The sequence below is a fragment of the Corylus avellana genome, chromosome 10 (assembly GCF_965113065.1).
Source record: "Corylus avellana chromosome 10, dhCorAvel1.hap1.2, whole genome shotgun sequence".
Taxonomy (NCBI): domain Eukaryota; kingdom Viridiplantae; phylum Streptophyta; class Magnoliopsida; order Fagales; family Betulaceae; genus Corylus; species Corylus avellana.
In genome coordinates this window covers 19,229,146-19,244,760 of record NC_142499.1, presented here as the reverse complement: position 1 = coordinate 19,244,760, position 15,615 = coordinate 19,229,146, and the positions used below count along the sequence as shown (strand labels likewise).

General features: G+C 33.8%; 1 protein-coding gene across 1 annotated transcript; it reads right to left on the bottom strand.

Moving 5' to 3' along the window:
• Positions 1 to 436: 436 nt before the first annotated feature.
• Positions 437 to 6,567, bottom strand: LOC132162653 (uncharacterized). The gene is made up of 7 exons (XM_059572935.2): positions 6,383 to 6,567; positions 3,598 to 3,768; positions 3,315 to 3,446; positions 2,731 to 2,871; positions 2,366 to 2,494; positions 1,788 to 2,121; positions 437 to 902 (listed from the first exon to the last, which is right to left on the bottom strand). Exons 1-7 carry the CDS (start codon positions 6,524 to 6,526, stop codon positions 652 to 654), a joined length of 1,302 nt encoding a protein of 433 aa, XP_059428918.2. The 5' UTR covers positions 6,527 to 6,567; the 3' UTR covers positions 437 to 651.
• Between the last annotated feature and the right edge of the window lie 9,048 nt (positions 6,568 to 15,615).

The window sequence follows — 15,615 nt, the reverse complement described above, 5'->3', positions numbered from 1 at the left end:
TTAATTACCAACTATATTTTCGCCTAATCATGCATTAAAATTAACAATATGATCACTCTAATTTATCTAAAGCAACTTCTGCTTACATAATTCCATGCATATTACGTTTCTAGGTTCAAGAATAAACATAGCTAGAACAAAGTTTATAACAATTATAACATTTTATAACATTAATTAGTATTTATTAAAATTACCGGGTCGCATGATTTTCCATCCGTTTAGTCTCTCAAGGAAAGAGAATTAAGGTACATTTTGGCCGGGTCACTTTGTTTTCCAAACTCAAGTTTACACAATATATGAGTTTTGAGAGTGAATGTTAGAATACTTTTTTTATATTTTCTAAATTAGGTTTTGTTCTATTTACTTGTAGCGTTTATTCTCTTCCGTATTTAGTATAAAATTTCTTGTTCTGTTGTTCACCACCCTAAATCCCTCTATAAATATCACATTGAAATACAATTTATTACATACTTCAATACAGTCAAAATGTAGCACTAACATTTCATCAGTCTCTTTCTCTCTTCGCTTCTGCTCTTTTCTCTCTTCACATTACATCCCATTACATATTTCTACTCAAACAAAGCAAGATTTTCCCCATATCAGAAAATTCTAACTTGTGCACTCTAAAAGATATCCCCACTGCTTTGCCCATTAATTATTACCCAGTAAAAATGCAAGCTCACACTCTGAAACATGTGGAATATGGTTGATCAGATCACATTGTTCAGTATAGGCAGAAGGAGAACTTGAGAATGCACCTGCATTGGCTTCCACTTCAGTAGGATTGTCTTCAACTTCTTCTACATTAGTTTGCACTTCTGCAACATTTGCTTGCTCTTGTATAGGGTTTACACCACTTTGCCCTTTGTCTTTCTGCTCATCCACTTTCCCCTTCTTATTTTCTGCAATAATAAGAGCATTATTAATTAGCAGCTTCACCAAGTTTTACTCACCAAAATAACCAAAAATACATTTTTCTCTATTTTAACTACTTACTTTTTAATTGCACTGCCAGCAGCCTCACTATTTTAACAATCAACTTTCACTATTCCATTAAAATTTTTTTTTTTTTTAAGATTTGTTTATTATTTCTCTAACTATTAAAGGGGGAGAGAAACCATTTTTTATTCAATTGGTAAGTAAACATTACTCACTATTAAATAGTGAATACTGTTCACTACCATTTTTTTTTTTTCATCAAATTGGTGAGGCTGAAAAGACGGGTGTTTAAGCCTTTTCACCAAATTGCCTCACCAAAATAACCAAAAAATGGTTTTGGTGAGGCTGCTAAGAGCATTGTTAGCAACTTCATCAAATTTTACTCATCAAAATAACTAAAAATACATTTTTTTTTTTTTGCTATTTTAACTACTCATTTCTTTAAAGCACCCCCAAATGCCTCACTATTTTAATAATCACCTTTTGCTATTTCATTTAAATATTCTTTTTTAAAGATTTGTTTATTATTTCTTTAACTATTAAAGGAGGAGATAGAAACTGTTTTTTTTTATTCAATTGGTGAGTAAATAGTACTCACTATTAATAGTGAGTATTATTTTTCACTCACCACTTATTTTGAGTTAAAATAATGAGGCTGAAAATAGAAGATTTTAGCCACTTTCACCAAATTGCTTCACCAAAATAATCAAAAAATTGTTTTGGTGAGACTGCAAAGAATGCTCTAATAGTACTCTAAAAGTGATTGAAAACAATACTAAGAACAACATTAAAACCCACTATTTTTATAGGAAAACTTGGTCTCAAGTAATAAACAAGAATGCAGTTACCTTGTGGCGCATTTTCTTTCTCGTTGAAGTGATTAAGAAGATTGTTATATGATGTGTCCAAAAATTCCTCAACCATTTCGCGTGCTTCTTTTGGATCCACATAGTCAGACGAGAACTCTGGTTCACTACCACCTTGCATGCTACTGTTTGAAGAAGAATTGAGAATGTTCAAATATGCAGCAGCTAAAAGTTCCTCCACTGTTGCATTCGTGTATTCTTCACAAACATCAGATAACACGTACATCTTCTCCTTTGATTTACTGCTACTTCCACCAGAAATTGGAGATGCCATCTTCCTCTTCAGCAGTCCTCTTCCATGTTGAGATCTTTGTTCCTGAAAATATTATAATTATAACACTTCGTTCTAAATTGTATGATATTTTCTGTTTTTGGCAAAGTTCGCACGGTTTTTATTATTGGATTTACTCAAAATACCTCATATCATTTACAAAGAGCATATTCAATATAAACACATCATCTTTTTCACATACAAGCAATGTGACACGCACGAATATTAATTATAATCAACAACATTCAATTTTATCGAGGAATAACATGTAGTTGCATATGCGACTCACCAAATAATCTCCCTCCGATTTGCTCTTATTTGCCCTCTGTTGCTTTGGTGGATAAGCCTCATAGAGCAGAAAATTGACAACCTCAACGGTTGACCGGAATGTTCTGTGTGAGCTTTCATGACGATAATACTGCATATCAAATATTTCAGTGAGTAAATTACAAACATTTAACTTTATAATTTTTTTTTTTTTATTTTTTTTTTTATTTTTTTATATTTTTTTTATGATCCTTCATGAAAAAAGAAGAAGGTATTGTTGGATTTTAGATGTCTTGATTTGAATTGCTCACTTGAAGAACACGCATGCTAAATTATTACATGCCAATAAAATTTAGTGAGATTCGAACAAGAAGTCAATCAAATTACCATGTCGCATGACTTTCCGTTGCTGCGTTGTCGGCGCTCAATATTCCATCCGTTTAGCCTCTGAGCGAAAGAAAATTGAGGGACATTCTGGGTATTGACGTTGTTAAGGTCCCCATCTTGGGGCATTGGTCGCCTAATTATCTGCAAACAAAGTTATCAAATTGCTAAGAAAATAATAATATAAATACACATATATCGTGAAAAAATACCCATTCAGTGAGGCGTGAATAGTGACATTTTAAGTGCATGCCAAAAAAAAAAAAAAAAAAAAGTCATTATTCATTTAGTGACGCTTTCTAAACAACACTAAACATGAGGTCGAGAATTAAACACTAAACAGTACCAATGGTGTCGTTGGTACTATTTACACTTCACTACATGAAAAGTGACATTTGAACAGTGAAACGTCATTTTTTATGTAGTATTGCCATTTTTTGTGCAAGCGAGATTAAATTTGTGTATACAACCATCCACCCACCTACACACATATATATATAACTATGTATGTTATGTATGTATGTATTTTTTTAATGAATTTGTGAAATTCATTTAATTAACATATAACTAATTGAAGTAGAATCTACCTTGTCCACCTCTGCAATGTCAATAGCACAATATTCAGGAAGTTTGAAGGAAACTGAGATTTCTCCTACTACATTGGTTGTCCCAAGTTTTGTTTCCCAAGCCGACACTTGTTTCAACTGTGATGTTGATTGCTATTGCAAATTAATAAAAGACAAGAAATTGTTAGCATACATATATAGAATGTGAAGAAATTTATGTACTTATTAATTATACAAAACTCTTGCATGTTCTACCGACATCAACTTAACTATGCTAATAAAGCAAGAAGAACAAGTAACTTACAGTAACCAGCTGTTTAAGGACTTTGGAAATCAGTTCAACATTGATGCTCTGTCGACAAAAATGCTTCATAATTGGATTTTCAACATAGGGCTGTATCTCCCATCCGGTCGTGATGTTCTCCAGCTCAGTGGAGTTTTGAGACTTATTCTCATTGGTGGGTGACATCTTGACCTAGGGAGAGAGAGTAGCATATATGATATATATACAATATTTGTATGAATGCCCATTGTAGTAATTTGGTGGCCCTACGGTTGGCAATCAAAACTATACTTTATTTTGTATTGTTAACTTTAAACCATGTATTCAATCTATTATTTATGGAAAAGTTATTGTTTTTTCAATAATTCAGATTTAATTTCAATATATCTCTCTTTCTCATAAAAACATGTATTGGGTTAGATGAAAAGGGTAAAGGGGTGTCTAATAATTAGCAAACTTGTGCTTATGTAATAGGGTACTTCATTTAAATGGAAACATTAGACGTGTGTTGTACCCCTAAACTTTGATTCAAGTCTCTAAGAACACTACAAAAAAAAATGCTAAAATAGTGACACGTGGCAAAAAATGTCACTATTGATGTAGCGACATTTTCAAATGCCCTTAAACATAGTGATTGGATTCAAAATTGGAGACGTTTGAACAGTGAAATTGTCATTACAATGCTATATTTTAAGCCCAAATGTCACATTTTAGAAGACAACGTGTGAATTGAATAGTGCCAACGTCAGCTTTTACTACCCATATATATGTAACCTCCTACTACCCATATTAATGTATGTACCGATTGAAAAGAAAAACATGAAATTGAAAAGAAAAATAAAAAGCTCCCTAACTCATTTCCTAAAATAAAATTAATTAATTTAAATAAATAAATAAAATTAATTAATTTTAAAAAAAAAAAAAAAATTGTAAACAGTACTCCGTACAATTGATTATTAAGAACACAAAAAAGTATACAACTCTAAGATGTCTTTCAAATTATGACCAAGAACACAAAATGCAAGTAAAGTGCAACTTATAAACCTACTACAACTTTTATTACAAATATGAACTGCCATACATGTACAGTAGTCCTCATTGACATTCATTTTCATAAAATGTGGATTGCCATATGAATTTCGCATATACACTAGCTAACACGTCTTTCCAATTATGACAAGTTCTCAAGTACTTGTCAGTGTCGTCACTCAATGATAGGAAAAAATTAATGATGGTTCCAATTATTAAGAGAGCAAAAATGCAGATGCACTAACATGTCAATATGATCAGTTGAGACAATGAATGATTCGGATAATGGTAAATGATTAAATGCCATGTATTATATTTCATAAGTCTTAATTCACTTGATTGTATGAAAAAATGATGAAGAAAAAACCATATTACCTTCTCATCAATCAAACCATTAAGATATTGCAGGTGTACTAATAAATATGATTTAATGCTAATAGATTATATATGTCAAATATGATTTCATTAACGGTAAACGGTATCTGACGACGATCTTATCTTGTGTTGAATTGATCTTATGTCGTTAATGCTAAAGAACCAAAATCGACAAACGGTTAACGTCTAACGATTATAAGGCACTACAAGAAATTTGGTTTTTAGTGACAACCAAAAGTAGTTGTCGCTAAAATTCTAAAAGTCAATAAATCATCACTATTAATGTACTTTAACGATTACCGGTCATGGCTAATAAGTTATCGCAGTTGTTCTGTTGAGAAATGTTATCAGTGACGACCTTTCGTCAATGCTAATGACATTAGATAGAGGGTTTCAAGGCCAAAACTCACGCCAACTAAAATAAATGATGGCTAGTAAGACATTATAGGCCTGCAACAAGAAATCAAGCCTAAGATCCCAAAAAAAAAAAAAAAAAAAAAGCCTACATGAATGTAATTAATAATTATAATACCAAGCTTCAGTAGCCTATTTTCAAGAATTTTCAAGGGGTAAAAAATTTATTTTAAAGGATATCTCTCATGAAAAACAAATAAATCAAATGGAATTTTAAAATTTTGGGAGACACTGATGAAAATAAGACCTGCAGGCTGCAGTACCTCTTTTGTATCTATAAACCAATTAGTAGAGTTTGTTACTTAACTAATTAAAATCAAGTATATATTAAAACCTAGCAAACATACAGTTTTTTTTTTGTTTGTGTGTGTTCACGTCCTACCAAGCATATTCGACAATATATATATAAATTAATGACTGAAAATATATTAACAATCATCTCTAATCTCTTTGGCAAACAATATAATTAATATGTATACAGAGTGTTAAAAACTGTGCATGAATACTGATGCTTCTTAGGCAATTTTGAATTATTTTTTTTCTTCCTGCTCATGAACTCATAGACAAGAACTATCACTTCAATTGGGCTCTAATAGAAGGAAGCTCCAGGCTAGGCTTAACCTAAAGTGAATTGTTTTGCAGCATTAATATTGATCTATATGTTTAGGGTTTCAAAGTAGGTGGCAAAAGTTCTAAAAGCTCATCTATTACTGCTTTATATATGATGTTCATGATTTTCAAGTACTATGGTGATCAGCCTCACAAGTTATATGCATGTGAAGCTCTAAATTTTGATGTTGATGTTGAAACAAGATGCATGCACAATCCTGAAAATTTGTCAACATATCAAACCCTTCCTAGAAGAAAAAAAAAAAAAAAGAAAAAAAAAAAGGGGGAATAAACCCACCAAGAATTAGATCAAGCAAAAGCTAGCTCCAAAGTACGAACTGTTTCAAAAGATCAAAAGTACTAGGGCAAACAAAATTACCCCATCCATTTTTCTGTCAGACGTGATGAAATCCTGTTGCCCCCTTTCCAAGTCACAATCCTCCCGACTTTCTGTGGCCAATGGCACAAGGGTTTGCGCCGCAGCCATGTCATTTTCAGTGATGTTCTCAGAAATGAGCACCATTTTCACCCTAGAGAAATTAAAGAGAGAGTACTGAGAGAGAGAGAGAGAGTGAGTGAGTGAGAGAGTGAGAGGGGGAGGGGGGTGTTCGTGTAATTATCTATATAGTATCTTTCTTCCAGTTACATGCAGAGGCCTGCAAGCCACGTGCACGTCGGCGAGGTGGCGAAGTAAGGTGGAGGGGGGTTTTGCCAGGGTCTGAAAAAAGTCATACGTTATGTTTATACCCATTTGAATTAACTGATGCTGTACTTACCTAAACAAAATTCAGTCTTTAATGAAAGAGCAAAAATGGCAAATATGCAATAATGGAGCTGATATATATGTGTGTGTGTGTGTGTAATCAGATTGAGCACCCAAGTGAAAATATGCTAAAAATGAAGATTGCTATCCATTTCAAGAATTAATATTACACATACATGTAAGAAGAATGTTATTTGAATTTGATTTCATTTTTGAGGATTTATTAAATAGTTTATTGCTCAAAGTTTCATTTTATATATATGAAATTAACTAAAATATTTGGGTAATTAAAGGTTGATTAATTAAAGGGCTCAGACATTATTAATGCAGGGTGACAATTGTATGGTTAGGTTGAGATGGCTAGCTCATTTGCTAGTGGAGGGCCACAAGTCACGACATGAAACTTCAACGTTTTACCAACTTTGGACTACAATGCAACTTGGCAAGCATGCTAAGACTTATCTGGACAGGCCAGATTTTAAATGAAGAGATGTATGATGACAGGAATTCATGCACCAATTTACTCCACAATTAATTAATTAATTTGTTTGAAGAGAAGGTAATTACGAAAAAGACATTAACAAAATATGTATTTCAAGTAGCAATATAAGATCTCCACCTTATGTATTTGTATAGAATTAATTCAAAAAGGCATATCCATACCATTAAACAGTTTATTCATGGCCCCCAATCCTTTTAACAAGTATATTGTATGCCAAAAAAAAAAAAACATATGGAATTGCACTGCAATATGCTGCTTTTTATACATAAATAGAACCATAGGCGGAGCAATAGGAGGTCGAGAAGAAGCTAATTTAAGTAGCTTTGGTATAGTTTGCCTTTTAACTTTGATCGATCGCCCGCCCTAAAAATAGAAAAAGTGAACATACATTAAATATTATATGTTATGGAATCGTCGACAAACTTATTAAAGAGTCGATCGATCAAACGTAATTATAGTGGCGTGTACTCAAAAGGCAAATGTGCGTTTTATGAAAAGAAAGCAATTATATGGATAAAAACTTGTAAAGTATAAAAGTAATTATAGCCTCACGATTCACCAAAAAACCCCTTAACTAATATGTTATAGGGAAGGAAACATATGCGTTATGGAGGGAGGGTTAGGCGGCTTGTGCGGTGGCATGGGAAATTTGTGCAATAATTCACTACAAAAATTCGAGGGTTTAATGACATTTGAATAGTGACATTTTTAGAAAATGTCACTAAATTTTGACTGTTTTATTTTTCAAACGTCATTATTCATAAAATAGTGATGTCTGAATAGTGTTACTGTTCACGCATCACTAATCATGCGTGAATAGTGATGTGTAAACAGTAGAACGTATCAAAATTTAAAAATATTGATGCCCAAAATTTGCATTTAAAACAACTACCCACATCCAAAAACTTCAAAAAAATTCTACTTTCACCCAACACACATAAAACTTTTTTGTTTTTTTTTTTTAAATAAATAAATAAATTTTCAGGCAGCCACACGTGGGGAAGGGGTTGCCCGCGAGCCACCCCAAATGTCTCTAGGGGTGGCCTTTCAGGGTGGTAATTACGAAAAAGACATTAACAAAATATGTATTTCAAGTAGCAATATAAGATCTCCACCTTATGTATTTGTATAAAATTAATTCAAAAAGGCATATCCATACCATTAAACAGTTTATTCATGCCCCCTAATCCTTTTAACAAGTATATTGTATGCCAAAAATATATATATATATATATATATATATATATGGAATTGCACTGCAATATGCTACTTTTTATACATAAATGGAACCATAGGCAGAGTAATAGGAGGTCGAGAAGAGGCTAATTTAAGTAGCTTAGCTATAGTTCGCCTTTTAACTTTGATTGATTGCCCACCCTCAAAATGGAAAAAGTGAACATACTTTAAATACTACACATTACGGAATCGTCGACAAACTTATTAAAGAGTCGATCGATCAAAAGTAATTATAGTGGCGTGTACTCAAAAGGCAAATGTGCATTTTATGAAAGGAAATCAATTATATGGATAAAAACTTGAAAAGTATCAAAGTAATTATAGCCTCACGATTCACCAAAAAATACCCCTAACTAATATGTTATAGGGAAGGAAACATATGCATTAAGGAGGGAGGGTCAGGCGGCTTGTGCGGTGGGAAACTTGTGCAATAATTCAAGCCAAGTTGCATATATAATGCTTGTGCAATTACATGTAAAAAAAAAAAAAAAAATCATTTACCATTAATCATCATTACTCCCCAAAAGCAGCCCACAGTCCCTTGCTAAATAGTATTTCCCTTCTCACCCACCCACAAAGCAGCCCACAGTTAACAGTCCCTTGCTAACTAGTATTTTCTGTTCTCAACTTTGTAGTTTCACATAATCTCAATCATCATCAACCCTTCTCCTTGCTTAGAGTTCCTCTGAACCCCTTCTTCTAATGGCTTATTTTCTTCTAGCTTTGCTTATTGTTTGATTAGCGGCCCCAGAGTTACATCTAACTCCTCTCCTCTTGAGTCAAATATTTGGAAACTTAAATTGAATGCCAGGCTGAAATTATTTCAGTGGAAGATTGCTTGGGACATTGTCCCCTCTAAAGCTAGGCTTAGTTCCATCTTTCAAATTTCCCCTTCGAATTCTCTTTGCCCTCTTTGTAATTCTAAAACAGACTCTCTCCATCATCTCTTTCCATTGTATCTTTGCTAGAGTGGCCTGGAGGGCCCCTGGACTCTTTAACTTGGGATTCTCTTAGTCTCCCAAGCTGGATCAAAGGTATCATTCTCCCTTACCTCACTTTTGGTATTCCCAAATCAGAGTCGCACCTTTTTCAAATTTATGCTACTGTTCTCTGTGATCTTCTCTGGTTTAGCATAAACAAGGCTTTGCATGAAGGCATCATTCCAGACATTTCAAAGCTTACTGATTCCATTAAAAAGAATGCCTTGGCTCATTCAGCAGCTTGGAAATCCTCTCAAGAGCCTGTGATCGAATCCTGGTCTCTTCCTATCAAAGGTGCTTACAAAATCAACTTTGACACAGCTATCAAAGATCAATTACCAGCTCAAGCAGCAGTCTGCAGGGATCACACAGAGACCATCACCAAAGCTTGTTCTCAAATTAGCCCTCGTTGTGACCCCAATTTCAGTGAAGCTCTAACAGCCCTTCTAACTGCCTCTCTAGCTGCTTCTTTGTAGCTTAAAAACTTCACCTTAGAAGGGGATTCTCTGAATGTCATCACTGCTTTGCAAGTTCCATCCATTACTCAAGATTGGCATATAGAAAGAGTCATTGCAGACTCTTTATCCATTATTACAGCTTCCTCATCTTGGGAGGCTAGGAAAATCAACAGAAGTACGTGCTAACAACAGAAGTGCGTGCTAACTTCTGCACCCATCATGTGGCATATTGGGTCGCGGCAAGAGTTCACTAAGGCTGCATTCCCATTTTTTTTCTCCCTCCCCCCCTTCCTCTTGTAATGATCCCAAACAACCTTCTGTTTTCTTCCCCCCTTGAGGGGTTGTAATGCTATGCAATGTTTGTTAAAAAAAAAATTAATTTTAAAAAAAAGTAACAAACATCACTTTACTGAAAATAATTTTCCTTTCTTGAAAATTTTGAGGTATGTAATTAAGTTTTTACATTGATTTATTTATTTAACAAACAAGTCATTTTCATTGATATAAAATCAATCTGGAGCAAAATGCTCCATTATATAATGCTAAAGATACAAGTTGAAAACTCTATAGTCTCAACACTATCTATGACATATGTACTCAATAGCCTTTAGGGCTATTACAAAACAATACTTTAGAAATGTCATCAACACAATCAGTATATAGATCTGTAGTATAAACCAAATAATCACGTATATGGTCGCTGTATCTTTCATCAATGACAATTCTTCCATAAACTTGATAACTCCTTCATCATCAGTCAATAGTTTACTCACAGAAAAGAACCAGAAGAAAACAAAAGACCTACCAGAAACCATTTCGTTATTCTTAAGCAAAACCTAAAAAAACAACAAATCAAAGACCTATTCCAGCCAGAGCAACAGCAGACTTGTCTTATTCACAAGCAAAAACGAAAATACAGAATAAAAAAATTTAAAAAAATAAAAAAAGTGAAAAACACCCCCATTCCCCAATGACAACTTCGTTGACATGCCAACGCTTGACCGGCAAAATGATGCATGAAGACCGGCGGCAACAAGAAGGGGTGGCCGGCGAGTACGGTGAGCGATAGCGTGGATGGACGGAACTGATGGAGAAAGCAAGATCTAATTCTAAAAATAAAAATAAAATAAAAAAGATCTAGAGACCCCATTAGATCCCGATGTATACTATACCCTCATCTTATGAGAGTCTACTAAATAGGCAATAGCATTACTCAAAAATTAATATTGTATACTACACCCTCATATTACCCCTATCCTACAACTTTTTTTTTGTTCTTTAACAATGGTTGATTCAATGGCATATAGATACCGCCACGTCAATCCATTAGAATAGGACTGAGATGAAGTGTATTATATAATATTTCTCTTGTTGTAAATCAATTAAGATTATTTTCTAATTTTTTTTCTAAAATTTTATACATATTGTATTTTTTTTTTTAAAAAAAAAAAACATGGGTGAGGATGGGAAATGATCGATCTCCCATTCCACGAAGGGTCATGATTTTGGATTGCTTGAATAAGTTGCCCTCTCGGATGATATTATTCAAATCTAATAAGTTAATTTGCATAATTTGGAGATAATTACTATGAGATATTATGTGGACCGAAGCATGCATGCATGGCAGAAGGACCCTCGATGATTCCCTTCATATGCTGCGCGCAACTTGACTCTTCGAATTTTCTTGGACGATGACATCAAATTCTTCTTGAAGAAATTAGCCGCAGATGCAAACCATTCCAAAGGAAATTTCCTTTGGGAGATGTCAAGTAATTACTCTGCCACTAATCGCTATTTTAATTAGCAAACTCCAACATATTTTAATTCTTATTTTTTTAATACAAACTCCAACATATTATTTATTTTACTCTCTACTTTCTTTAAATATTATTTTTTAATATTTTGTAGAAGACAGAAAAAGGAGAAAAAAACAAATAAATAAACAAAAAATAAACCATTGTTCTCAATATTATATTCACTCAATGTACTCTAAATGTTTGGGAGCTTTTCAAATCGTTTGGTAATTCAGGGGTTTAAAGTAAAGTTACCCTTATATTTATAATTTTCAATCCCAAAGTATATATATATATATAATAAAATAAGCTGATCAGGCACGTCCCTTACTCTTTTTTGCTCATATACATTTTTTTTTCTGCATATATCATACTAAAGGAAAATATTTCTTGGGTCGGAAGGAGACGATCGATTGGGTACGTAATATGCTTAGATTTTTTTTTTTTATGGTTCCACTTTCTGTGAAAGTATAGCAGCTCCTGCACTTACCAAGGACTTACCAAGGACTTGCCAAGAATCTGCGTACGTACTCTCTGTATAATTGCAATACAAATTCTGCAGCTTTGGCAGGACAATCTCACACGTAACTCATTCTGGTTGTGGTCGTGTAATTTCTTGCATTTTACTTTCTCCGCGCAAGTTCTTCATCGATTATAAATATTCAAAAGCATTATCAATATTCTTCAACAAGCTAGCCTCTATTCTATCTCTAAACCTCTCCCATCCTTTGGTAAATGGAAACTATAACTACACAATATTCTTCTTTCTCCTTCACGTTCTTCATGAAGATGATGACGATCCTTCTGCTGTTGCTGATTTGTTTTAGTAGCAATCCTGTTGAGGGCGCAAGGCCTTTGAATGGCATGATGAAGCCAACACCTGCAACAAATCGGGTAAAGGTACCACCTTCTGCTCCAAATCCTTGCCACCCAAAAGACGTTGAAGGACATTGCCTTGTCAATTAATATCTCAAATGTTTATATATTCATATTATTCTTTCAATTATGTAATTTTGGTTTGTTTTCAATTGAAATGAAATAAAGAGATTTATTTTTTAATCAATATTTTGTTTTCTTATAAAGACTCGGATCAAGCAAAAGCCCGATCCGTTCAAGATCTTACACTTTAGAGCCCATGAATGGACTTGGGCCGGGCCTCTCAACCCCTTATATATATAATAAGCTTTTTTATTAATTTTTCTGCTGCCAGTGGCGTATGAGAGAGAGGGGCACGGCATAAGCTTTTTCTTCTCTCTTGCTGCCGGTGAGAGACACAGAGAGGGGGAGCACAGGAGAGAGGGGCAGCGTTCTTTGTATCGGTGTTATCTATATTGGACAGCGTCATCTCCGGCAAAGCGTGGGTTGGCCGATGAGTCGATGACGGGTTTGAGGAAAAATATGAAAAGTTTATTCTAGAAGATTTTTGTTTTAGGTATTTTAGAAATATAAAAATAAATAATATAAATAAATAAATTAGGTGTTTATGTTTATTTTTATTATAGTGTTCCACGCTGATTTGCCGTCTTCTTATTGGAGGGCACAAAAATCTTAGTTTGTACCAAGACTTTATAGAAATTATTCTCTTGAAAGTTTGAGAGAAACATTATTAATTAGGTGGTAATTTGAGAAGGTATATGGACTTTTCCCAAATTAATATTAAATACTCTTATCCCACTTGGCAGAGTTTTTTTTTTTTTTTTTTTTTTTTTGAACAATGATTGATTCAATGGCCGATAAGCAATGCCACATTAGTCTATTGGAATTGGAGTGAAATGAGGTGTATTATTTAAATCAATTATGATTTTTTTTTTTTTTTTAATTTTATACGTATTGTATATATATTTTTTTTTACTGACCACATTCAACTATAAATAGATATGATAATTCTACTGTTTTATACTAATTGCATTCATGGCCTGGTTTTTTAAAAAAAATGTTGGGAAAAATATAAAAAAGCCCCCCAAACTACCAGCCGTTTTCGATTTAGCCCCCTAATGTTCCAAAAGTGATAAAGTAGCCCCCTAAACTACCAAACTATTGCATTTTGGCCACTCCGTTAGTCAAAACCGTCAGTTTGGACGGAAACTGCAAAACGACGTCGTTTGTTACAGGTAAGTTACTACAATGCCCTTTTGGGAAAAATATAAAAAAGCCCCCCAAACTACCAGCCGTTTTCATTTTAGCCCCCTAATATTCAGAAAGTGATAAAGTAGCCCCCAAACTACCAAACAATTGCAATTTAGCCACTCCGTTATTCATTACCGTCAAATATGATGAAAAATTTAAAACTACATCGTTTTGGCAATGGTAAGTTACCAAAATGCCATTTTTGGAAGAAAAAAAATATCATATTAAAACAAGCAAGCAAAACGGCGCCTTTTTGCTTGAAATTAGGGTTTCCTTACACTTACCAAAATGATGCCACTTTGGTAAGTGTTAGGAATTAAAAGAAAAAACCCTAGACCCCACGCAGGTGACCCACGAAAAAACCCCCAACCCCAGTTTATCTTTCTCCCCAAAACCGCCGGCCACCACGTCGTCTATCTCCGACAGCCTGTAAATCTTACCCATAACTCAATCTTTTTATTGTATTTCATGGTATAGCTGTCGGATCGGTGTTGTTTATCTACGAACGTGATTTTTTTGTTTGATTTCTACGATGGGTAAGATTTTTCAGTGGCGCTTCGTAGCTAGTGGATGGTGTGGCCGGCGGTGATGGATGGTGGTGGCAGGGGCAGTCGTTTTGAGAGAAAGAGAGAGAGGGGCGTTGCGTTTTTTTTACTTGAGGGAGAAGGTTGCCGGAGATAGAACGATGTGGTGGTCGGCGGTTTGGGGGAGAGAGATAAACTGAGGTTGGGGGTTTTTTCTACGTGGTGTCTAAGGTTTTTTTTTTTTTATTCCTAACACTTATCAAAACGGCGCCGTTTTGGTAAGTGTAAGGAAACCTTAATTTCAAGCAAAACGGCGCCATTTAGCGTGCTTGTTTTAATATGATTTTTTTTTTCTAAAAGGGTATTTTAGTAACATACCATTGTCAAAACGACGTAATTTTGAATTTTCCATCATATTTGACAGTAATGACTAACGGAGTAGCCAAATTGCAACTGTTTCGTAGTTAAGGGGCTACTTTATCACTTTCTGAACATTAGGGGGCTAAAATGAAAACGGCTGGTAGTTTGGGGGGCTTTTTTATATTTTTCTCAAAATGGCATTATAGTAACTTACCCGTAACAAACGACGTCGTTTTGCAGTTTCCGTCCAAACTGACGGTTTTGACTAACGGAGTGGCCAAAATGCAATAATTTGGTAGTTTGGGGGGCTACTTTATCACTTTTGGAACATTAGGGGGCTAAATCGAAAACGGCTGGTAGTTTGTGGGGCTTTTTTATATTTTTCCCAAAAATGTTTTTATGTGACATAAATGAAAACAAACTTTTTTTGTTTTTTGGTTTTGGGTTTTTTTTTTTTTTTTGGTATTTCTAGATGTATTTGGTTTTTGTTTGAGTTGTTTATTAATATTTTGAGAAGAGAAGAAAACAAAAATTTTAACAAACAAACCAAGATTTCTCTCCTCCATATTTTCTCACTTTTTTTTTTCTTTTTTTTTAAAATTTTTTTTTTTATTTAAAACATGGATGAGGATGGGAAATGATCTCCCATTTTGTAGCACCCTGGCTTTATTAGGCAAGCTGTAAATGAAATTATCTAAATCTTCATGTGACACTACTATTTTTTTATTACTAAGATAGCGGAAAACCAGTGATAAAACTTTTTTTTTTTTTTTTTTATAACCAACACTCGCTAATAAATACATCATTATAACTAGAGCTTCTATTATACATCATTATGATGTCACAAACGTTATCCATAATACAATGAG